We start from the raw sequence: 25,016 nt of genomic DNA on the forward strand, positions 1-25,016 counted from the left end.
TGTTTAATGGTAAAAGGGAAATGTACTATTTGTAGCTTCGCGTGTACGAGACGCTTACCCTATTTGAATATTGTTTTTGAGATGAATTGTTGAAGCGTATATCCCTGCCTCATCGCCAGTAGACAGCCAGTACAAGAGAGACTGAAGAGAAAGCGCCGGTACATGGTGTGGAAAGAAAGCTGTCATTAAGGTCACCCAAAACTAAATTAGTTTCGCGTCTCTTAAAAATTCCTCGTCACGCGCCATTTACAATAATTGAAATTATTCACGTGTGTTGGCATCTTCCACGAAATTAACGAACGATCACGTTTCCAACATATTTTAGTTACTTAAGGCAAACCGCCTGCCTGTTGGACTTTTTGGCAAGCCCAACCTAAAGGGGCAATATCATTGGAATACCGTAAGTTCATAAGATATGTTTCATCCATAAGTTTGTCGCTGGTTGCAAACTGGAGCTTGTCATGAAGTGAGTAAGGTAGGTCATAGATTCAGGGTAAAGCGAAGACGCCTGGTGAGTGGGGCGCTGCTGTCAAAGGGGGCTTAGTAATGCAGACTAAATAGGACCTAGATGGAATGGTCCTGCAAAATTAACCACTGAGTGTATAGTATTTATATATAGCTCTCAGTAACTCTCTAGCAGTAACACATCTTATGAACTTATGGCATACTTGGGGAGCCTTTTAGGCGTAGTAAAGATTGAAATTGCAACTAAAACTATCTAAATTCCTAAACAAACCCCCGGTTTTCGTCAAGTTGTTGAAAGACTTAACTTACAACTTACGCAATTGCATTCAATCGGAGGGAATTTTGAATTTCAGTATGGTACCCTTGTGCTTAACAATTCAGGGCGTCTGCTAAAACTCCTATTACCCGCCTCTAAATTAAACTTGATTACCGGTATTCTTTGACTCGTTCGTTATTGGATATGTATTTTTAGTTTCATTAAACGCGCTGTTTTTCTAATGGCTCTAGACTGAAGCTTAAAAGTTTGCTCGAAACGTTTGTTATCGTTTGAAAAGATCGTGGCTAAATGTCAAGCCAGGCGCCTGCTTCGTCCAATCATTTTTACATCTTGAAAAACCCAAAATCACAGGCGCAGCAACCCCCGGGGGAAATTAAAGAGTATAGTATAGGTCGGGCTCTCGGATTCTCTGTTAGACTTCAGATTGGGACAGACTGCTGATGAGAATGATGCCTTGAGAATTCGCCAGAGATTTTAACTAACGATAAACAATCCCCCTACGTTCTATTCCTCCTTATAGTTAATTTAATAAGAAACAAGAGCTAAATATGAGTAGAGACGATGCGTGTAGAAAGTTTTAACCGTTCATCACCGCTAAACCTAATTTTAGGTTTAATCTATCTAGGCTAGGCCTACCTCGTCCAAAGTCTTGACGTGTTTAAACTTACTTAAACTACGAACAAATCCTTCCTTATTTTAATTGTTCTTATTCATACCGCCTTAAGCCTAATTGGGCAAAATCAGGGTTACGTCATCGCAATCTTTCCCCTCTCATCTCGAGAGAAGTCAGAAAGGCCAAGCTGTCTGATGGATTTCCTTTGAAGAGTTTTTCGCAACTTCACAGCCCTCTTGAGATTCGAGAAATCTCATAGTTCCGTTCCGACAAAGATCTGTTTGGAAAAAGTCTGAAATGTTTCAACGGAGAAGGTCTATTTGACGTATCGCTTCTCTCTCTCACTCTCTTACACAGGGTAACCAAACACTCAGAAATAACTTTGCCCCTTTTTTCTGAGACTCCATATGGAGGGGAGCTAGACCAACAGGCCCAAAACTATAGCTAGAAGATGCTAGAGAGCAAAAAAATCTAAATACTTTTTTTCTTCTGTAACTTAACTTCTCATCAACAGGCGATACAGCGTAGCATCCCCGGATAATCTGCTTCTTATCTTCCCAGTATCTTTTTCTCTCTCTTTCATACCATCCGCTCTCCGAACTAATTAAAAAGATAGGGCGGGAAAAAAAGGCGCGAGATTGAAGCATTTCAGTACGAAGTGAAAAAAAAAATGTTACGTAGTTTTGTTTGGCTGTAGGGTAACCAATAAGGAACATGCTTGGTAAAAAAAAACTTGTCGAGAATGTCGCACGTGAGACTTCGTTTAAAATTGTCAAGTTTTCTTTGGAGATATTTTTGTCGGCTAGTTTTAAGAATTTAACCGCATCCAAGAGCTATTTTTCATTTTCATTGGCACGATTATGGCGCGTGCAATCAAGAACATTGCTTAGCTAATTGGAAATTTCACACCATAAATTATATTACGTAATTATAATTTTGAAATCATATTAACGCCAATTAGTGACGCTTTTAATTAAAGGGAGGGTGTCAAATTATTATCTTATTTAAAATTTTTATGGCTTCGTTCGAGCCAAAAGTACGTCATGTCACGCTCAATGGTTGAATTTTGTCGCAAATATTAGACCAAGTCGTGACACTTTACTTTCCTTTAAATTATGTTACTGGTAGAATATGTTCATTCTCCCTTTTAACATATCCGATTGACGTTAATATCTTAAAAGGGAATGACCGATGAATTGTCTGAAAAGAAACGAGATAAATCTTAATTTATCGCCGACGAAAGGGGACTTAATTAGCGACGGCGGTTTCTGGTCTCTATCGTCTTTAACCAGCATCCCTAACTCCGACTTTTATCTCGAGTATGGGCTTAAATGAACAAAGAAATAATTTACTTTTTTCTATATTTTTCTTCACACGTTATAAATTAACAAGAAACGCCTTCGAGACTCTCTTCAACAATCTTCGTGATCGGTGTTTGAACTATATTTAGTTCCAGGGGAGCAAGGGACGGGAGGGGGGGGGACACGGACTCTAGAAGGAGGGGACCCCGTTGTGTAGGTTTTTCTTTCTGTCAAAACTCAAATGTCTTGAATGTCGGACTCTTTTCAAGAGAGAGGGACTTCTCGAAAGGTCCCGCCTTCAATGATCCCCCTCTTCCGAAAAATAAGACCTATTAGAGAACAAACACTTGGTAATCAAGCTCGAGCTAAGTATTTCGTCGTTCAAAGGGAAGGGTACTCGCGCGCGCCTTGAAGAACAACTTCAGGAACAAATACTCATGGTTTACAAGATGGATACCGTACCCGATGATGAAAATGGTAAGTTGACTAAATAGTTTTGCTTTCCAATAAATTATAAAAAAGTACGGATTTCTAAAAGACAGAAATAATTATGGACCATTCGATTTTCCATGGTTTTACCTTTAAAATTCAGTGATTTAAGCAAGTTAATGTAATTTTAGAAAATCGAAGGTTAAGCTCAGTTTCCACTTAACAAAATGCTTCAAATTTAGTTAGAAATTTAATTAAACACATCTTTGTCGGGTTGCGTGTAATTAATTAGTGTTTTTGTTAATTTTTTCTTGGTTTTTTTTATAATTAGAAGAGAAATCTTCGAGGGAGTTCCACGGTGACGGAGACAACCAGCTTGTTAACGACGAGAGTGCTAAAGGTGGTGGTGCTGGTAATCGGCGTAGAAGTCGAACCGCTTTCACTAACGCTCAGTTAGAAGCCCTGGAAAAGATATTCGAACGTACACACTATCCCGACGCCTTCGTCAGAGAGGATTTGGCGAAAAACGTCCATCTCAGTGAAGCCAGAGTTCAGGTGAGACCAATTTAAATGAATAAAGAGTATGAGTATACCTTTGCGAAGGGTTAAGTAAATGGAGAGGGTGGATTTTACCTTTGCCAAGCGAGTAGTTATAGTTATTAACCCGTAATTATAACACTGAAAGGTTTCGTTATATCTCGATTACGCGATATTGTTTCAAAGTCGGAAGCCATAGACGAGCGTATTACTTTTAATCGCCCTGATTCAATACTTCTCCGTCTATCCAGTTTTCAAGGATTTATTGATTAAATAGTATAGGTTTATATCTAAAAGCAAGTACCACTGTACACTGGAAAGAATCTTATTTATTTTTTGTTTATGCCGTATCCGACCTTCAGGAAAATTAACAAACGGACCATGTTCTGGTAAAACTGTATGTACAGTACAAGTAAGCCTTAAAAGGTAAACAAGGGTTTGATACCCTAGCCTTGACGTCAGTTCTGGTCTTCCGGTAGTGGAACAACACCTGTTATACTGTTAATAATGCCATACCTATGAACTCAAATTCACTGTCTCATTTTTCTTCATACAAGGTTGACTTTGAAAAGTCAGAGAATATAAACAAAAGTTTGAACCTAAATATTATACACAATGTTTGGTTATGCAAGGTCATGAGACTAGAATCTTAGAGTCAGTGAGATTATTCGTAGGTCAATAATAGACTTAATGAACTACCACGTGACGTACCGGCCAATTTTCTCTATATGAACCAGGCCTATTTAGCATTTTCTGACTCTAATTAAAAGTTGTTCTGGGATATGTTACGTGGTTTCATTCTCTTCTTACAAAATTGCAATTACACACGTACGTGTACGCGTTTCAGGTGTGGTTTCAAAATCGACGAGCCAAATTCCGACGCAACGAACGGAGCTTTCTAAATCAAAAGTCATCGTCGAAAGAGCCAAGTAATACCGTACCCTTAACCCCTCAACCGAGACAGTGTTTGCCAATAGACTCTACGCATCACAGATACAACCGCGTCAACGCGGATGAATCCCCTTTAAGAGACATTATCGCTCTTTACACCGCATCCTCCACCCCGGGCACCTGTTTCGGTACGGGTACTGATTACGTACCATCATCAGGGACAATCGCGTTTAAACCTGCGGCGTCGAGCCATCATCACACTACGAACAGCCCTCGCGTTCGAGTTCACGAATCTCAAAATCTTCAACATCGTGGTGGATTTTCTAGTCTAGCGTCGACGGTTGCGTTACCAACTCAACATCATATCCACCATATTTACCCATTTCAAAATATAACTAGTTTTTTGCCGCGTAGTTAAGCCTAATCCTTGTAAAAACCTTTTTAATGTCTCGCCGCATGCAGTCACTTAGTAAAGCTTTTAGTTTTGTCAAGAGTAAGTGAACAAGGAGTACGGAACTATAGGCAACGAGAGACATTTAGTTCAAATACTATTTAACCCTAATTTCAATTGATCTTATACGACCTACAAGCCTTTCTAACCAACTGTATTTAAACCCCCGGTTCACCCAACGTGGTCCACACGCGATCTAAAAATAAAATGTTACCTTTTAAAAAAGGAAATAAATATGTGGTGGCGGAGTAGTTATTCGTGTTATGTTAGTTCGTGCGCACTTTCCCTGGCTTATATTTATTTTTCTTATAGATGTACGTGAATATAACGCCTATAAAGGTACATTCCTTTTGTTCTTGGTTTTGTATTTAACTATTGTCGGCTGCCCTCGTTTGATTTTTATTAATACCTCAGCGCGGCCACACGCAATTGGATCATAATAACAGCTAGCGGCCGGACGTCACTGTTAAACATGACGCGTTGCTTAATCCCTTGCGCAGGGTTCTAAACGTCCTTTTTGAAATCAAATCTTTTCTGGGAAGCTAATTGAAAATTGTTATTGTTATTATAAAAGTTCCTAGCGTTAACCGAATAGTTTGTTTTCATTTTTGGTGTTATTTTGGAAGATATATATAAAAAAAATCCTTGAACGAAACAGTTGGAAGTTTATCAAACGTACCTTGAGGGTCAAACCTATAGAAATAATATCAGGTGTTGGGAAAATTTGGTACGAACCCTGTTGCGAATGCGAATGACGAGCCCCTCTACCTGCCTTTTCGTTCAAAGCTTTCAACTCGTTCAATGAAGTCTATTTTTAGGTTTTGTTTTTGTTATTCATTGATATAAAATTCCGTGTTGTTTTATCAAATTTCGGTGTCAACCTGCCTTTTCGTGAAGTTAAGGCGTACTCTCTCAACACCGTGACCAATATTCCAAAATCAACGAATTGATTGGCAGATTTAAATAAATGCTTTAATTATAGCTTTCGGGTGACTCGGATGACCAAAACGATTATAGTAAACGTCGGGTTTTTCCTATGGATATTTAGGTCGGTTTCTAAGCTGCAAAAATACTATATTACTTGTCACGAGTAGAACCAGAGGTAGAACTTAAATTGGGCGTGCTTTGCCTTGTGAAAATCAACCTTTTTTGCGTTCGAGTAGTTCTTAGTAGCCTAGAATATCGAATCCAATTTTTAATCGATACGTATCGATGTATATCGTAAAAGGAGCGGGGTATTTAGACCTAGTTACAAAGTTTCTATAATATTGTAAGAAGTATATCAACACGAAAGTTACGATGTAACCGTTTCAATAAGGCGTTCTCCTCCACTCTCGCGATCTCCTTCACGGTGAGGAAATATCTTCAAGTTTATTAACTTCTTACGCTATAGATTATTTAGTAGACATAAGGGTATTATATCCTTCCCTCTAAGTAGGCGTAAATGGTACCGTTTCTTGATTTTAACCGCTTGCCCTTAAGGGTTGGCAGTAATTCGCTAGAGCATCTCCTGCAGGTTTGGAACTGAAATATCACTGAATCAACACTATCTATTGTAAGTGCGCAGCTTTTCCCATCCCCAAGACGATCGAGCAAAATCTTTGTTTAAAATTTTTTCCAATGTGTTATAGTTCATCTTCGAAAAGAAAGAATAGAAAAACAGCGACACGCCTTTCAATCTTCCCATGTACTAAGAATCTTTCTAAAACGCTGTCAATTACGGGAGAACCTGTCGTAAACAAATATGGGTAACGTAGATAGAACTATACTCGTGACATTTGCGAAAGTCGGTATTTGGTTCCCATGCCAATGCCTTTTTTTTACTTTCACTCTCGTTGCTAAGCAACGTACGTGACGCAATAACGTCACGATTACATTAGAGTTTTTGTATTCGAGCCTTACGCGCAAAAGGGGAAACGTTAACCGTTTCTGGAAACCGGTATGGGCCATTTTGATAGTAAACTCAGCGCCAAGAAGGCTACCATTGATTACGCGCGTTCGATCATAATTTTGTACCGTGAAAAGCGGGGATATGGCAGAGCGTGTGGTGAATGGTGAAAGAGGTCGATACCGCAACCAGTCTCGGTAGCAGCTGCTCCCTGGGTCGATCACACACTCAAAATTAGACGGGGGAGGGGTTATAAATGGAGGGGGAGGAAAAGGTACAGATTTTTAGGTATTATATAGACACCGGTTAATATATTCGCCGCGTCTGGACATTGGTCGGTCGTTCGGTCCGTCCAAGTGGGGTCCGAGACTATATCCGAGTATGCCGGCATGCTGCCGGTCAACCCGGCTTTACGCGCGGTACCAATTCGAACGCTCCATTTAGTCCCAATCGAAACGACTCTATTCCTTTCGACTGACCATCGTCAATTATTAAACTCGCCGGGTTGAAAACTAATTATTCTGATTAAATAGAATTATTAAATCAAATTGATTGGCTCCCCAGATAAGTGTCGCGTGAAATAGGTTACTTATAAATAGATTTCCTCGAAACGCCACCACCAATTTTATATCATTCGAGGAATCCTTGGATAACGGATTTGTTATTGAATTTGTGGAAAATTTTCTTCAAAATATAAAGATTTATCGCCAATTATCATCACCAGGACGTAAATTGGATAACCCGTAAAGTGTTGCGCTACTCTAAGTTAACATTCTGAACGAGGAACCAAAACTCTTTCAAATTAGTCTCCCCTTTTCTTCCCATCCCCAAAATTGTATTGGCCCTGAAGACATTATAAAAACCTCATCGCTACGCAGTTTAGAACTGGATTTCAGTTTGTTTTTTGTTTAGTTTTTTATTATATCTACACCCACAGATTATAGCTGTTTGCTGTTAAGTTCAGCTTAGTTCTTTAAAGCCTTTTTTGCAATCGAAAAGAAATTTAATATGATAACGTGTCGTAATAACCGCGATTCTCGGCCTGTTAAAAGGAACTCGAATTTTGAAGAAGATAGCTGCTCTCGCCAAAATTTCATTTTAAAATTAATCATTACGGGATTTAAGCTCGAGAACCAAGGACGCGTGGAAGTTTTGCTAAGTTAACTACTTAAGATTTAAACTCTCGTTAGTTAAAACATGTCCGCGATATTTAAGGCGGTTTTACTTTTAATAACAATATTGACTTGTTGTTGTAATTGTCAAGAAATTGTTCCGCCTAAAAAACCTAGCGAACGGTCAATTCGAATTCGAGCTAATGTCCAAGGTCCTCGGACGTCAACCGCGGCCGATAAAATTAAAGATAAACCTGTTGTTTTTCCTGAAGATGACGACGTTAGTGGTGTACCCGAGGTAAGTACAATTTTTACCTATTTCCTGTTATCTTAAATTCGTTTCGCGTCCATAACGTGACTACAAGAATATGTTCAATTATCCCTAGAATGTAGAAAGTCACTGTATATTTAACAACAATGCATGGATAACCTTTTGAGTTAAGGCCAATTAACTTGGAGATTTCGATATTATCTGGACAATTGAATATATTCAATATACGTCCACGAGACCCTGCGCCTATATATAACCTTGAAGTTAACCAATTTTAGATATAGCTAAAAGAATTTAGATTGTAGGTTTAAGGAGGAAACTTTCTTACGTATTGTTTTGAAAATAGTGAAGGTGGGTTGAACTTGAACCTTACTGTATAAACGTAATCACTTTCCATCGCGCTTGAAGCGAAATTACCAACCGAGATTTTGAAAATCAGTCTAGCGCGTCCAAGGTTATTTTATTGGGAATTATTAATTTAGATACGTTAAAAACTTTTTTTATACTTTCATTGTCGGGCGATTGTTACTTCCATTGTAAAGTTGTCGTGAAACAGATGGTTAATATACGGGCTAGCTTTATTTTAATAGGCTATTAATGACAGGGTTTTATCAGCGATTGTGTTAGGACTTATGGAATGATTACATGGTGTGTCATGATTCGATTATGAACTTAAAAGGGAACGTTGACCCTTTTTTTGGAATTGTAGAAAATAAAATTATAGGACCATTGCACTTATGGAATTATTGTTAATCCAGTCGTTTTGTTTATAACAATAGACGATCCCCGAATCTCTCCTAATTCAAATGCGAGACTTCAAAAAAGTTGAAGATTTTCTAAACTTCGTCGGTCCTCCACGTGACAATTACTCTCCCTTGGCTGGTCCAGGTTATAACGGTAGTCAAGAAGGTATACATTTAGCTTATCTTCAAAAAGATGGAAATGGTAACTAATCCCTTACTAACCAATTTACACCACAATTTCACCGCACGATGGCAGAGTCCACGAATGACGTACACGGCTCATTTTTGAAATCAACGTTTACTAACTAACTCTTACTAATACCATTAAATAATTGGCTTTCGTTGTTGCGTTCATTTCACAGAATTTTGAATGAGCACAGAGTTCAAAGTCTGGAACTTCGCACCATAGAAAATTTCGTAACACCTTGATAATTGTTCTTAGAATTCTATTTATATTGATAAATAATTAAATTTCAATAATTTGAAACTTTTAAGTTTCTAAATGGAGGGAAATTTTTTGTAATTTAAGTTCCTAGAAACAAGGGGTCACATTTTTGAACTCGATGCATGTTGTATGACTGCATATTTTCAATCTAAAATGAAATTTGATATTTGCCGAAATGCTAATTCGCCTCTCTCTTTTTTTGTTATTTCTTTTCTTCGAAAATAATTATTCATCTCTTCTGGAAGAAGGAGTTTATATCAACGGAAGTGACGGAAACTCAACTTCCGGTGGTATGTAACGTCTTAACCTCTTCTTATTTATTTTATTAACTTCCTTGTTTAACTGAAATTTGTTACTTTTCAGTTTCAGAGAGGAGGAAACCACTCGCTGCGAGTAAGTAATATTTGAATAAGGAAATAACCCAAAAATAGAGTAAACAAGTAATGAAATTTTTTCGACACACAGCTATCACAAAGGGTCTGGCTGAAGCGGCAGGTTGCGAGATTGAGATGCAAGCGGTCGAACTGGAGAAACCGGAAGACCCAACCGTCGTTATTTGGCCCATGTGTACAAGGTTACCTCGATGTGGCGGATGTTGTACCAGTTCCCAATTGGAGTGTGTTCCTACAAAAGTGTCCAAGTCCAAAATCAAAGTAATTGAAGCCACTAACTTTAACCGCGTGCGCTTCGGGGTTGCCAGTAATTTGTGAGAACATCTCGGGTTTGGAACTGAATGATTTGAATTGAACTCGCAAATAACTTTCAACACTTGTCCTCACACTATCTATACTTCCACTACTATCTGGAACTTGGGGACATGATTGTTTTTTATTCTTTTCCCTTCCGAAGGTAATAAAAGCCCGGTACACTGGCAAACCCGGTGGCCAGTTTCAAATTACGGGTATGGTGGATCAAAATGTCGAGAAACACGAAAAATGCGAATGTCAATGCAAACAGAAACCAGAGCATTGTACGGCTTTACAAAGTTACAAAATTGAAGAGTGCAAATGCGTCTGTACTAATGATTTATTGAGGAAATCATGCGTCGGACGTGACCATATATGGGACTTCAAGGAGTGCGTCTGCAAGTGCAGGCAAACTCGCGAATGCTCATCCGGATTCTTTTACAGCATGGACTCTTGCAAGTAAGTCGGGTCGAATACGACCTAAGATTATCGAAACCTATAACTTCAATCCGTTCTTGTTTAGATGCGAAGTTGCGGCACGCTCATCCAGGATCGGTTCACCCGAAATCGGTTCGAGAAGAGGAAGACCAAACCTACCAACCTTAACCTCAACGTCAACCTCGGTACCCAGTGGTCGTCGGTGGCAAGGTGTGGGCGATTTTGGTCAACCGATGGCCCACCTGAATGCGGGCGAGAGAAGCAAACTAGATAGAGAGGTTCGCGTTAATATAAAACCCTACGACATGGAACCGTTTACTCTAGCTCAAACTCGAAAGGACAGTCGTGGTCGACCAGTCGTTCGCGTTGTACCTGAAGAATCTGAAAAACGAGGTCGTGTTTGAATAGGTCAACGATAAATGGCGTAGAATGGCCATCAAACGAACAAATTAATGTAAAATACTAATATTTTTTAAAATATTTAGGGACATAAAAAGAAACTCCGATAAATAATATTATAGAGATTAAATATACAAACTGAGTAAGGGTATATTTAATATTTTTAAACCAAGTTAACCCACCGGCGCGAAATCATGAATATTTTTTCTACCACGTTAAATTAACGATAATATCGCTCAAATAATTAATTTCCTTCCTTCAATGGACGATATTATTTGGACAATTTTTGCCGGTGCCCAGCTGCGAAAGAATTAAGGTAAAATAGTTCTTTCTAGGCCTAGAAAACTACGAGTTACCATCTCTGTATGGTAACTAAAACTATACACTATTCCCACGAACAAAATATTTACGACTCAGAATTTATTTCAAATGTAGGTTACATTGTAGCGTAATTGTAGATATTATTAATTAAAAATTAAATACAGTAGATAATAATTTAATTTTTGTCCACGCGTGCAAATTGCGTTAGAGGTTTTTGACATTTTTCAACAGCATTCGTACAAAATTTCAAAAGCAATTTGAGGAAATGCGAGAAACGTCTACTCCAGAATCAAGCTGCCCTCCTCCAAGATGTGTCGTAGCCGTCCCTTTAAAGGGTTACGGACCAAGGGGTGCCTGATCAACTGTTCTCCTTTAGACGGGAGGTTTGCGTCTCCCAAAAAGACACGGTAAGTCGAAAATAATAATATCATTAGGGCTAATCCACTAAACTTTAATTTTAATCTCCTTCCGTGTCACAAGTTATTCTCTCCTCTTCGAGAAGAAGAATCTAATGACTTTAATTTTACTTTTAATGCTAAAATTAAGGCTCCGATTGTTAGTCTTACGTGATTTAATTTTTTCCGCGTTGTTTAAAATTAAAAATCCAAGACGCGTTTCTCCCGAGGGCCGAGAGAGAGCGCTAGCTGCTTCAGTTCCCGCCTTACCGCCTTAGCTCTTGTCAAAAATGGATTCTTAAGAAAGTCGGGTGGACGTCTTGGGTCGATGGACATAATATATTTTTTGATCAAGTTTGCATTTTGACATGTGCGTGACCGTCGCTTTACGCGGTACTCGGGGACAATGCTTTTAGTTCCATGTCCGTAATTACGCACGTGGAGTCCGCGACGCCGCTTTTAATAACCGGCGATTAATTTAACGAAAACTCTGATAAATCTGGGTTTAAGACTGGCAGACATCGGGTGTATGTATGGGTAAGAAATGACCGTTGTTCTCCTAAGAAATAAGGTTGAAAAACCTGTTGCTGCGCTTGTACTTAGTTACAAATAGGCTTTTTTGGCGGTTTATTTTCGTAACTCGCACCATCCCGGGCGAAATATACGGTAGTTTCTATACAAAGGTAAAGGTAAAGTTAAAACTACACTTTTACTGACGGAAGTAATTTAAGAATACGTAGGCCTAATTAGTTTAATTGATGGGGGAGTAACGCGAGTTAAGAAAAAAGAGCGAAAATATTTTAAAAATATATTTTACAAAGCGCTCTCGGTGTGTATATCATAGGCCTCCTCAATCATTAGGCTGTCACAAAGTATTTGGAATTGAAAAGAGGCTCGTTACGGATCTTTTCCAATTTACACGTACAATATTTTTCTACAACTGCCTCGGGGGCGCCTTGATGAACGCGCGCAGAGTTCAGAGAACCACTTGAAGGCGTCTTACACCCCCCCCCCTCCTTAATATAACTACATAGTTGGAGGATGGATTTATACGTTGCTATGGAAACTTCGCTCAAAACCGCCTCCTTTCACGCGCCCGAAAAGATCCATTCAGAGCTTTTTTTTTGCGGGACATTTTGCGTTAAAAAATGTATATCGTTAAAAAAATCTAACATTATTTCGGTTGCGGTTTTTTGTTACATAGAAGGAGAAATATTTTAATAACCTTAGCAACGGTTTCAATTATTTTTTATCTTAATTAGTGAGTAGAGATTCGCGAGCTCTATGACGGAAGAACGTTGCAAAATTCCGAAATTATCGGTGAAAGACAGGGCTCGCGAAATTAACAAGTTCGAGGTGGCGATTATATCTTCGGAGACTGGAACTTCCGGTTTGAACAGCGTTTGTATCGTTAATAATTTGACCAATAGCGACGAGAGCCAAACGCGAGAAGTTTATTATCAGAAGGAAAATCGCGAACGACAAAGCGGCCTACTTATTAAGAAAACAAATCGAGATGTACTAGAAGAGAATCTCGCGGAACTGCGGGGGAAGGAAGAGGAATTAGGAGGGAAGAAGACGCGGAAGAAAGAGGACACTGTTGGCATCAGTCTTCCTCTCGGAGATCCTGGGACGTCCTATACGGGGTCTCGAGGGGAAGTTGAGTACTCGACTGGTTCCGGAAAACGGAGCTTACCACCGACAGCGAGCTCGTCAAGCTCTCAACCACCAGCGCCGGCTGGTAAGAGTCCGATCGAAGGGGGACGAGAGGAAAGGAACCGAGTGAAGGATGAAGCCAGGGAGGAGAAAGGAGGCGAAAGCGGCGGGGTGACTCGATCCGTTTTTAGGACCAAGGGGGAAGAAAGGACCAAAATAACTTCCGACGACGAGAGACGGGACCGAGAAAAAGAAATAGTTTCGAAAGACGTAGTTGAAGAAGGAAAGTTTTCTTCGGTACGAAAGGACGCGCTTTCCGCGGGCTACGGCTTAAAATCGAAAAGGAAAGGAGTAGTACCAGCCTCGAAAGAAATTCCAGTTTCTTCGCCTCGAAAGAATAACAATAATCAGCCTGGCAATGTGTTGCGTAAAATCGCCGCTTTCGAAGCGTCCAAGTACGTCAGTCGATTACCACCGAATTTAGGATTAAACGAGCTACGTCGAAAAGATTCCTTACCCGTTTCGCGTATCGGTAGAGAGCGTGCTACCAGTCTTCGCGCTCGTTCCGCCAGCGTTGATTCACCCTCCAACAGGAGAGACCTTGCCAAATGTAACGGTTCGAAAAAGGCCCCGTTTTCGGTTCCCCCCGCCAAAGCTCCCGTAGTATTAAACGGAACCTTAAAAAAGAAAGTTGGTACAGTTAGCGATACCGGTCAAGGGTCATCGTCGTCCGGCGGTTCTGTCCGCGAATTCTCGGACGAAGATTACCTCTCCGCCAGTGGATCTTCGTTAACCACCTACCGAAGTACCGCCGTCCTAAATTTAGACAGCGGCGCTAGTGAAGATTCTACAAAACTTTGTAAAGAAGATGGCGGAAACGGTTCCATTTGCCAAAAGGTCGAGAAGGAAGATGGAGAATCGGAGCAGCGGCGAAAGGAAGAGGAAAGCTTTCGACTCGACGACATTATCGACTCTTTAGAGAAGATACGCGATCAGTTTGACGAGGAGGAAACTTCTTGGGCGTACTTCGTCGAAAGATCGGGTTCGGACAGTTTGACCAATTCCGTTTCTTCTCCCGTTAGCGAGGATCGTTTATCGTTCAGGGACCAAGTCGCGTCGCCTTCCACGAGCGAAAAAAGTAGTCGGCAATCGGACGAGTGCAACGTTGATAAGGATTTGTCGCGATGCGGGCGCCATAACCGAGACGAGACTCGTTTGGTGGTCAGCGGGTTTGACGCTTTGTCGAATTCTTTCGGGGAAACCGACGAAAATGACGAGATTCTTCGCGAGGAACGCTTGAATCGTAAAATGGACAGACGGTTAACCGGAAATAGATTTCGCGCATACAGTAATTACGCCACCGCTCCTTCCAATCCCGTCATCCAAAATAACGGTTATCACCACGGTAACCGACAACCAGATACGCGTTTAGTCCCGAATCTCTCAATCAAAGCCATCACCAAAGTTCCTCCTCCCGCCATCCTGTACCACCCCAATCACGGGCAATCCGAGTTCCCCGAAGAAGAAGCGATACTCTTCCAAGACGACGGTTATCGGTATTACGAAGACGACGATCGATATTACGGCGAGGGTAGCGGTACCCTCGGTTATCAACACTCTAATCCCCCTCGACTCAATTACGGGAGATCCTTAGTCCGAGCCAAACCCCAATTACCGGCGTATTTAACTTTGGGACGCGGAGGAGCGCGATCAAACAACAATAGAGACCAGTACGACGACCCGAACCAACGCGCTCTCGTTCTTCGCGAGGAAAACGAACTGGAAAAAATTCGAGAAATTCTTTCGGGTTTGGATTTTTCCAAATATCGCAAGAGACCAGTTAATCGTTCCACCAGCGATTGTCCCTCCACGGACAAGGAAATAGGTGGCGTGCAAAAGCAAGGGTCCATCCGGCGCTCCTTATCCAGTCAGTACCCCTTATCCCAACCTTCCATCGAACGTAGCGGTCCCAGGAAGACCACGTACAACCATAACAATATCCGCGAAGAGCCTATTTCCAACCCGGATTACAGTGGCGGTGGTTGGGGTACCAACAGGTTAAAGGAATTAACCCGTAAACTAAAACCTCAAATGGTTTCGACGGCTCCCTCTTCTCCCAACTTGGGTCTGCCCAAACCAACTTCACCTTTCTCGAAGAAATCACCGGTGGCCAAAAGAAGTTTTTCCTACTCAAACTTCGAAACGGTGCCTAGACAAGGTTCCGCGTCCAACCCTGGTTCCCCGCAAACTTTCAGACAGAGACTGCAACAAAATTCCCTGGTTCGCGCCACTGCCACCCTTCCCAGAAGAAAAGCGGGTATTGGGGAACAGAATTCGACTTCTCCGTACAGTTTATTGGCGACGGGGAAAGAGCAACCTCATTGCGCCGATTATCTTGACCTAGAAACGGGTCCACGCCACGCGCGTCCTTATACAACCAGTTTAATGGAAACGGCTTCCAATAACAGACCTAAATTCGAACTGGGCTCTCCCGATTCCGTCGTCGAAACCGCCGGAGAAAGGTATAGTCATTCGGAATCACAAACGTCCTCCGTCCCGGCTAGTAGCGGCGCGTCAACTTGGTCTTTGCTAAGACGCTCGAGAATTAATAACCAGGATAACGATGACAGACAGGAATCAACCGTCGCCTCCGTACCGGACACTCCGCCCGGAGTCCCGGAAAGAAGGAAACGAAGGAAGGCCCTGGGTCTCGGACCCACTGTCGGATTTCAAGTGACCGATAGGAATTACGCAAAATCGGATACCGGACGTTCTTTAACCTACCCGCTTCAAAATCAAATATCGGCAGCCTCGAAAGAAGTTGGTGACTACGAAAACTCTCGGTTCAGCAGTCGAGCTTACGGACGACGCCCCGCTAGCGATATTTCAGTTGGAGTCAGCGGGGACGTGTACGCCGAATCCTTCAAGAGTGACGCCCTAGAAGAACAGATGTCCAAAGAAGCCAACGAAGGGTAAGCCTGTTTTCTATGTTTTTTTCTAGGCATTAGTGGTCTAAGTAAGTCACAACAGAATCTGGGTGACTGTTGGGTCATGGATGACATTCAATTTAAGCTCCCCCTCCCCCCGCTATAATTTATATCCATTCAGGGTAGTAATTGGTTGGTTATGACTCGTATGTTTAGCTCCGTTGACGATAGAAACAAATCACTGAAGAAAAAACATCATAGCGATCCTGGCGGGGAAAAACCGCAACTGGCGAGGGTTAGTGGCTCGTCGCTTTCCGAAATAATGGCCGGGTCCAAGAGCGAACCCTATTTGGGAGATTATTCTCTAGAAGGCGAGGACTCCTTGGAGGCGGACGAGCACGATTCTCTTAGAAGCTTGGGAAAGGCTAGAGTGACTGGCTCGCAAACTCTACCACGACGCGAAACGCCCAGCAGGTCCTTGAGCGTCGGAGGGACTTGGACAAGAGGTTCTCACCGCCGATACGGTTCCGATGGAGGAGGACCACAAACCCCAACAGCTTTTTATCCCAAGTAAGTGGCAAATTTCGATTTTAATCAAATCTCTTTTGGTCAATAGACCCATCCCTTCTTTAAAGAAGAGTTTTTTTTATTCAAATCACAGGCTTACGTAATAAAACCACGCGTTCGCGATATTTATCTGAAATTCGGTGAATGGTATTTATTCAGCACTGTAGTTTAACCGCGTTTTAGTCTTTTAGGGATTCTTATATAAACACAGAGCCGAATAGATCAGTTTTTTTCGCGAAACTCATGGTTTAGATAACTGGGTTGAAGTCCTTGTAGTGCGAATACGGTTTGAAACTGCGCACGCAAAGGTTCTTTTTTATTTATAAAAGGAATTTGACCCTGACAGGTTCGCGGGGGATTCGGAATCCGATTCAAAGAGCCCTCAACAACAAAGGCGTTATTACAAGAAGCGACTTCGCGGACCATACGGCGAAATGCTGGAAGAAGAAATGCGGAAATACGGGGAGAAGCAAAAAAACCCATTGTCCGAAGAAATAACCTCGGGAAGCCCCGATTCCCTTCGAGATTCGACGCTCGCCATCGAAGAAGAAGTCCTTCGACATCGTACTTTGCCGAGTGGTCAATCTGTCGAAGACCCCGAACAACTTAAAAGAAGTAATTCCAGTCCCGGCGGAGCCACGGGTGACAAGACTAAAGTCCTGGCCAAACGTAAAGTCAGCGCGAATTTACCATTCTTGGGAAGTTCTTCATCCACTTCCGGAAGTGGAACCGGAAGTCGTTCCACCACTGGCGCCTCATTGTTATCTTTACCCGGAACTGCCGTCGTCGCTACGTCATCGGAACCCATCTTGGTGCGACAAGCTAGTACGGAAAGTGCCGGTTCGACCACCAGCGGTACTAGTGGTCAATTATCAAGATGGTCAGGGGGAGAAGATAAATCTCAGGAAGAAAGCTGGAGGGTTTTGGATGCTGAAAAATATTCGGTAAGTTTTGAGACCTTTTCTTTACATTGTTTGAATACCAAAAGAAGTTTGACAAACATTTATTATAAGTGAATTTTACTGAAACGTATGACGTTCTCGGTTTTCTGAGTTTTAACATTTACGCGTCATAAACTTTAATATATCTCTATTTGTGACGCGACAAAAAGGCAATCACCCACGCTCGTAAATTCAATTTTTGGCATCGCAAAAATACTTCAGACACAAAAAAAAGGAGAAATTAATAAGGGAAAAGCGTTCATTGAAAAGAAAATTGTGTTTTAGTTAGCGGGGTTAAAAAAAAATTGATCCAAACCATCCATAAATGTTTAGTGAGCGGAAGTTCAAGAGGAAAAGGTTATTTAAATCCTCCTCGCAGTCTTCCATGGTATCCTTGAGCTGACGCGCGCGCGTGTGTGTGTGGCCCAATAAGAACCTTATATACTTTAGTCCTTTATTAATAAAACGGAACCAGTCTAGCTAAACCTTTTATATCTTTTATTCGCTTTTCAACATGTTCATTTCTCCTAAATTCTTCTCTTCCATCTCTCTCTCTCTCTCATCTCTGTTCCTCGACTCTCATCTCCAGATGAGACCAGCTATAGCCGAGTTCAAAGGGATACTTAACCGCTTAAAGTGAATTTTATTAATATTATTATTATTTGCGTTATAACATATTCGGTCAAATGTTATTTTGGATAATTCATGCGCTATGAAATTAATTAAAACAATGTGAATGGCCTTGCGCAGTTTGAACTCAAACCTAATATCTCTTTAGTAGGCCTAGTATCCTAAGTATTTAAGTACCCTTTTAAATTTTAGTCAGGCGCGTGTTTCCCGTCATCCCAACTTCCAAAATCTGGGACTTTTGCCAAAAAAGAAAAAAAGAAAGAAAAATGAAAATGGCCACCGCTGTACTTAAAAGTTGGTTCCTATATACGAATTTAGGGTATAGGTAGAGAAAAATTGGTCTCTTTCCTATAAGTTATAAAGAAAACAAAAAGAGAGAACTCCCACGACACGCCAAAAGAAAGTTGTGACAGCTCTTACCGCTATTTAGAAACCTTTTCCAGTTTTTTTATATATAACCTAGGTCTTAGTGTATTTTCGATTTAATACTCTTATTTAACGCCTAGACTCAATTCTTCTCTTCCTCTCTCTCTCGCGCGCGCTACAGTTTTGTTCTCTAATTATAAAATGTTAAAGGTTACGGTTGGAGTAAATAGGCTTAGCTTAAAGAACATTGAGTTTAACTTATTATTAAATTTCTAAATATATATATTCTTTGTTGAACGGGTTATTATGACGCAACGATCGTAGTTACAACGTAATTCTTTAAGGCATTAGGAATGCATACAGTTACTAGGAATTATTTCGTAGCTATTTTCACGCAACGTATCTAAGCGGGCTTTGTGAGAGGAGCAAACGAATTTTACCTCACGAATAATCTATATCGCTGTGCCTGCCTAGGAACTCGCCTTGCTACCAACCAATGTTAGTAAGACGCCATCAGAATTATAAGGATGGCGTGACGGGTAGTAAGTTCTCAAGGCCGGCCCACAAAAACCAGCGTAGAAATTAACGTGGGGACGCAATTATTCCTATAAGCTGTATGCATTAATTTCCTTATGGCGCACAATAAGGAGCATTGTTCTTAGCAGAAAATTACGAGCGTGGTAACGATTTGTTTTGGTTTAGTAGCGTTCACCCGAGTATGTTTTAAATCAACGAAAATCTAATTCATTGGCAATTAACGATTTGCTCGAGAAACCGCGGGAAGAAAAATATACCCTTAATTACAAGGGCTAAAAAAATTACTCTCCAAGACCCGATACCACACTGTTCGATAGTAGATTAAGCGGAAATAATAAGAATGCTTTTCAAAAGCTTTAATTAAACAAAGACGTTAGATATATTGCTTGGATCTAAACGACTAATGGACTGGTAACTTTGAAGTTACGTCTAACGTCTTTGCCACCTCAAACCATCTAACCCTCGACCAATATCTCTCTTTTTGAAAAGGATCTGTTATCGGGAATTGTATTAAGGACCTCCCAAATTAAATTTAGTTATTCTTTATAACTTCGGATTGACTCTAAATTAATTTACTTCTGACAATATTGTAATAACATTAAGAGAGGAAAATGAAAAACGCCGCGTATCTCTAGGCGCGGCTGACCTACTCTAGATATAAACCTCGAAGGCACTGGTACTACCGTAACAAAGTCATAGCATTCGGACCGAATTTTTGGGTAGAAAAATCCAAATGAGGTGTAGCTTTTCGCACGCTCTCTAGCCTGCCAAACGGTCTACCATAGTCGATGAAAGAGAAAGTGGCACCCTAGTGTTGTTAGAAAAAGTCGGCTAGCAGCCTGCAGGAAGAGTGCGAGTTTGCTAGCGAGCAAACAGTCCCTTCCTAAAACTCTCGTTTCCTCCTTCCTCGCTCGCTTCCTTCCTTCCTCCGTCGACCGTATTGATCCCTTTCCAGTAATCAAGTGGATGATTATTTTAGACCGCGGTTTTACGCGCCTATACCCGTGTCTCGGATATCTCTCGATCCCTTTAACCCCGCGCTTTTTTCTCCCTATCCCGGAATGCCCCAATATCCTTAAGACTATTTATCCATAATTCCCCCCAACCACCTCCTTGTAATCCCAATCAAAGACGCGGTAAACGGTGAGCGTAAGCCTCGTTTTTCTTTTGCAAAAAGTCTCGTGTTCAGGCTGGAAAAGGCTTAAGACTGAGGGGAATCCCCGCCTTTTCCTAGTTTAGGCTAGCTACCCTTTTCAATCCTTGAAACGGATTCCTCTTCATCTCCACCGATCGGGCCTCGGCATCCGAGGTACCATCTTCCAGTCGGTCCATGGCCGTCGACGAATTCTCCAACCCTAATTGGCGGGAGCGGCCATCATCCTTGGCACTGGGCTTCCCCTCTCGCCTCGTACCAATGTCTCGTGGTAAGATTTAAAAACCTCCCGCAGTATACCATTTCGTTTTTCTAAACCATCCTCCATTCCTCTTCTCTCTCTCTCCTCTTGAGCTTCCCTGATCCTCGTCACGTTCTGGCTACATCTTTTCCTTTTCTTCCTAATTCCCGTATCGCGTCCGTCTGCCATCAATTTTTGGTTACTATCTCTCTCTCTTTCACTCTCATTCCCCCTTGAGACTTAACCTCATTTCGACCCACCCAGCAAGCATCCTTTTGGCCTTCCCTTCGATTTCAAGCAAGTAGAACCTAATAAAGGAGCGGGTTTGTTAGCATTTTACCTAGAGCTGAATGCCTAGTAGTATTTGCCTATCGGATTTTATCCGAAGATACCCTTATCCTCCTCGATCCTCCGCATCATTTTTGTATACCATAGTTTACCTTTAATCCTCGTTAGATGTCCCTACTGACTCTCCAGAGCCTCCGGGGGCCCTGGACTCGCGTCATGCGCGTAAATGATGAAACTGTATATTCACGCAATAATGGGACTAGGGTTACTATAACCTTAAAGCTTACTGCGCGTGCTGCTAGTGATTAGTAGATTCTAATAATTAGTACGATTTTTAGCTTTAGAAGTTTATAGCGTTTGCCAGTCATTTCTAAGTGCAATTCAAAAGCTATCTATAACAGACTGAAAAGATTTGATTCGGGTCACTCAGTTCAAAACCCGAGATGCACTTCGTAAATTTCTGGCAACCCTGAAGCGCACGCGGTTAAATTAATTTAAAGGCTTTTAAATTTCTATAAATTTCTTCTTTTTAAATTGCCTTTTCGTTTGAGCGTTGAATTATTTATGATTTTTCTTAATATTTTCTGAAAAACGACGATTGAGGTCGAAAAATTCATTTAATTATACACTTGATGATATGAAATTAAGACTCAAAATTGTCCTTTAATAATATAAGTCTCTCATGAACCCTTATCTTAATACTTTGGGGCAGATTATATGGGAAACGCCTTTACGGAAATCACCTTTATAGTTTATAGAATAAAATTTCGTATTTCTCGGATAAAATGTGGGTTAATCGCCATGTTTTTATCTTTATCTTAAAGTTAAACTTTCCCAATACGTTCCTTGCAAAGGTTTAATATAAATTTGTATTGAAAAGTCTTCTTCGGTACACGTTGTTAGTAAAATATATATAGTGGACTCCTGTGTTATTAGCGCTCAGTGTGGTTGGTTGTATTGATAACGTATAGACGCGAGTAACCTTGGTTTGGGGCCGAGTCTCTGCCCACGATCAATATTTCTATAGCGTGAACTATGAGAATAAAATATTGTATTTCGATTAGGATTCGAGCTAAAATATTCTTAAGGCTAAAGTCGAAAGTCGTTATTTTTGCTAGAATCGATCGAAGTCGAAAGAAAATTTCAACTGCTTTTAAAAGTTATGAAACTAAAAAATGTCGTAAAGTGTACATGAGTTTTAATTGAAACCACGTTGACCTTTCCGTATTGTCAAATCGCGTTAATCAAAGTTATTATTTAAAATTGTTTAAACTAATTCTCCCCTCTCCATACTGTATTAACGTACCCAACATTGTTTTTTTGTTTTCTTATTTGCATATTGTAATTATTTATTGTAAAATAATATTTCCAGTAGGAGGGAGGGGGGGGGGCGGGGTTACCCTAGACGTAAGTCAGACTCGTGGTCTTCAAATATTTAAACCTTTACTCTATAAAATACAGAGAGATTTCTTTGTTCTATATATTTCTTAGCATGATATTTTTTCAACAAACTCCCAACCCTCTCTCTCGTATCTCCCAATTTCGTTTGTTTAAAAGTATCGTATTACCATTTCTCTCCTCTGGAAATGGCGTTACACGCATATTTTATGCTCAAAATTAGGCTTAACGCGTACGTTCGAATTATACTCCATTTTGTTCGCGTTAATGAAAAATGATCTGGTCGCCATTTTTCCAAGATGGCCGCGGATTTGAAAAAAATCTTTCTTAGCGCTTGCCTATTTATGATTTCTTCTAATCTGCCATCTATCTTTGCGTGTAAATGTCAAGAAAACTTATTTCGACATTTGAATTTTGAAATTAGGTTAATTTTCTTGTTTAAGAATGATAGATTGCGTTTTGAAATTTAGTTTCCTTAGATTAATATGTTTTTTTTTTAATGAAAAGTTCAAGTAATCTTTGTCGCTCACGGCTACAGCCGATGCACGAGGCCAACACGTGTGTAAACTGTCGTAGACAGTGACGTCAGCTCTTAGCTCGACTGGCCGGTTGACGTAACTCTTTTAACAACTTATAGAATAAAAGAAATGGCGGGCCGTCAAAATATATCCCCAAGTGGAAAAGCCCCGGTCTAGCTAAATTATTCAAGAGCTTGTTTGTTTTACCCCATAGATCAGAAATTGAATAGAAATATTTCAATCATCTATCATATTGAACCGACGACGCCGCCGCCGCTAGCTGCCCCTAAAGGGTTTACCAAACATCGCGATATATCAAAGGCAAATTGATATGACAGAAAGTGAGCGGGCAGTAAAGTTTCGCGCATACTCAACAGCGAAACAGAGAGAAATTAGTTTACAGCCACGGAGGAAGCTCTCGCCTCTCCAACCCCTTTTGAAATTCTTTCTTTAACGGATCACGTGACGTCAGGATCCTCCGCGTGTGATACAAAAACGACTGCTGTATCTCCTTTCTCTACTTCCTTTATTTATATTTGCCATTGGTACTATAAATATAGTGGCATGTGTTTGATTCTCCAGAGTACCGCTTCAACGGATTTTTGTAAACTTAATTTTTTGTTTTTTTGCGTGAGAGTCTTGTTAAGCTTGATATTTTCTAAATTTACATAGATAATTTCCCTCCAATTTGTTAGTTCGGCGCTCTGGGCTACTCGTAATGATTATTACAAAAAGAAATAAGGTTTCTTAATTGACTCAATGAACTAATTACTCGATAAAACAAGGAGTTTAAAAATTTTCAAACACTTTGGCAAGCCGCTAAACTAGACTAGCTTTGACACCCCGAGGCTCGTTATTCAAGAAAGACTAATTCTTGGTTAAGTCATTTAAGCTTTAATCGTTTTCAATCCGGATTTATATTATGTATTCATGATAATGTCCACTGTTGGGAGCTAGAGATGGTTTCATAAGCAGTGTTAAACAAAGTTTCCTATAGAGTAGACAGTGAGAATATTTATTTGTTGGCTAATAATTGCTTATAAGAGTACCAAGCACGGTGGCATAAACTCCAAAATTTGATTAATTTGGGAAGAAACGCGTCGTTCCAATCCCATTCCATCCTTTGGCGTTAGTTCGTGGGTCGATAAAAGTTCAGCATCAACCAAAAATCCAGCCGCGATATTTTCTAGGCTTCCGCGTGATAAAATGCAAGTTGAAGCTCTCCTACAATGAACTTCCTAATTAAATAAGCTAAGCTCTGAACTAGCAACGAACCCCTTTGAGTCGAGATCTCAGAGGCGCTCTCATCTAAAATTTTTTCCTTTTTTTGGCTCTCTAATGAGCTCGAACAATCGCCAGTAGATTGTTTAGGACTGGCGAATGAATTGCGCTCACCACCCTCGATTCTTCAAATTTCTCAAAAACAAAGGAAATAAAATTCTTTACTCGGAATTAATACTGATTGTTTTTAGAAATAGATTAAGTTATAACAGGAGTTCAATACTTCCATAAGGCTTTCAAGGTCACCATGCACGGTTCCTTAAAATCCTCCTGCAAAATTTCACTTTCGTATGGGGTGAAGTGGAGTGGTTTGGACTGGAAATTGATTATCAGTCAAGTCCAGTTATAGTCGAGGCTTTTAGTAACAACCTTTGTTTAACCAACTTCCCCCTACGACCCTCTAGTTGGCTTCAAGGTTTCAATTTGTTCAAAGGTGCATGCGTCCCCCCTTCCTTCCCCTCCCCTCCTTCAAATGTTTCTTTCTCCAATAATTTTAATGAGAGCTATCTCTTAGTGTTTCTTGTAATATCTTTTGTTTTATTTCTTGGGCCCATTCTCCTTTATCTCTCCAACCCCCCTTGCAACCTGCCAAGAGACGAGATGTTTTCTGACAATGAAGGGTCATTTGGCAAGCTGAATGGTGTTCTTCTTAGGGAGTAATTCAATCGCGTTTCGTATGAGAAACGATAAGAGCTATAGCTCATGAGGCGGCTTTAGATGAAACTAAAGTGAAATGGTTCTTAGCTTTTAACGTTCCGTAGACACAAATCGAGTTTAACTAGAGTGGAAGAAGGATGTATACCTTGACTTCAAACTGCGCGAAATTGTATTGACCCGAATGTACGCCTATA

General features: G+C 40.6%; 3 protein-coding genes across 6 annotated transcripts in view; all 3 read left to right on the plus strand.

The window, feature by feature from the left end:
• Positions 1-15: 15 nt before the first annotated feature.
• LOC149588451 (dorsal root ganglia homeobox protein-like) lies at positions 16-5,213 on the plus strand. The gene is made up of 3 exons (XM_089862692.1): positions 16-3,133; positions 3,417-3,640; positions 4,470-5,213. Exons 1-3 carry the CDS (start codon positions 3,094-3,096, stop codon positions 4,929-4,931), a joined length of 726 nt encoding a protein of 241 aa, XP_089718818.1. The 5' UTR covers positions 16-3,093; the 3' UTR covers positions 4,932-5,213.
• Positions 5,214-5,354: 141 nt separating this feature from the next.
• LOC149588452 (uncharacterized) lies at positions 5,355-11,446 on the plus strand. 3 transcript variants are annotated; one of them, XM_089862687.1, is made up of 7 exons: positions 5,355-8,262; positions 9,015-9,180; positions 9,669-9,713; positions 9,787-9,816; positions 9,889-10,076; positions 10,273-10,568; positions 10,633-11,446. In XM_089862687.1, the coding sequence occupies exons 1-7, from the start codon at positions 8,050-8,052 to the stop codon at positions 10,949-10,951; spliced, it is 1,257 nt and encodes a 418-aa protein (XP_089718813.1). In that variant the 5' UTR covers positions 5,355-8,049; the 3' UTR covers positions 10,952-11,446. The 3 variants fall into 3 exon arrangements, with proteins under 3 accessions (XP_089718813.1, XP_089718814.1, XP_089718815.1); XM_089862688.1 differs by having other exon boundaries at positions 9,015-9,144; XM_089862689.1 differs by having other exon boundaries at positions 9,015-9,144; positions 9,672-9,713.
• A 401-nt stretch (positions 11,447-11,847) lies between these two features.
• Positions 11,848-25,016, plus strand: part of LOC149588453 (uncharacterized) — a 31,811-nt gene continuing 18,642 nt past the window's right edge. Inside the window, exons 1-4 of one of the 2 annotated variants that reach the window (XM_089862684.1) lie at positions 11,848-12,199; positions 12,925-16,290; positions 16,462-16,815; positions 17,159-17,756. In XM_089862684.1, the coding sequence (XP_089718810.1) occupies positions 12,947-16,290; positions 16,462-16,815; positions 17,159-17,756 (4,296 nt within the window). In that variant the 5' untranslated portion in view covers positions 11,848-12,199; positions 12,925-12,946. The other variant, XM_089862685.1, reaches the window with a different exon arrangement.

This window comes from Phalangium opilio, unplaced genomic scaffold (assembly GCF_054372755.1).
Source record: "Phalangium opilio isolate 3A_F unplaced genomic scaffold, DU_Popi_V2 ptg000650l_1, whole genome shotgun sequence".
Lineage (NCBI taxonomy): Eukaryota > Metazoa > Arthropoda > Arachnida > Opiliones > Phalangiidae > Phalangium > Phalangium opilio.

What these genes read in the sequence shown, in the direction of transcription:
- LOC149588452 (XM_089862687.1), top strand. Translation starts at nt 8,050, where the DNA reads ATGTCCGCGATATTTAAGGCGGTTTTACTTTTAATAACAATATTGACT. An exon ending in TCTTCAAAAAGATGGAAATG is followed by an intron (nt 9,181 to 9,668) that starts GTAACTAATCCC and finishes CTCTTCTGGAAG; the next exon opens with AAGGAGTTTATATCAACGGA. An exon ending in TGTCCAAGTCCAAAATCAAA is followed by an intron (nt 10,077 to 10,272) that starts GTAATTGAAGCC and finishes TCCCTTCCGAAG; the next exon opens with GTAATAAAAGCCCGGTACAC.
- LOC149588451 (XM_089862692.1), top strand. Translation starts at nt 3,094, where the DNA reads ATGGTTTACAAGATGGATACCGTACCCGATGATGAAAATG. An exon ending in CGTACCCGATGATGAAAATG is followed by an intron (nt 3,134 to 3,416) that starts GTAAGTTGACTA and finishes TTTTATAATTAG; the next exon opens with AAGAGAAATCTTCGAGGGAG. An exon ending in TCAGTGAAGCCAGAGTTCAG is followed by an intron (nt 3,641 to 4,469) that starts GTGAGACCAATT and finishes TACGCGTTTCAG; the next exon opens with GTGTGGTTTCAAAATCGACG.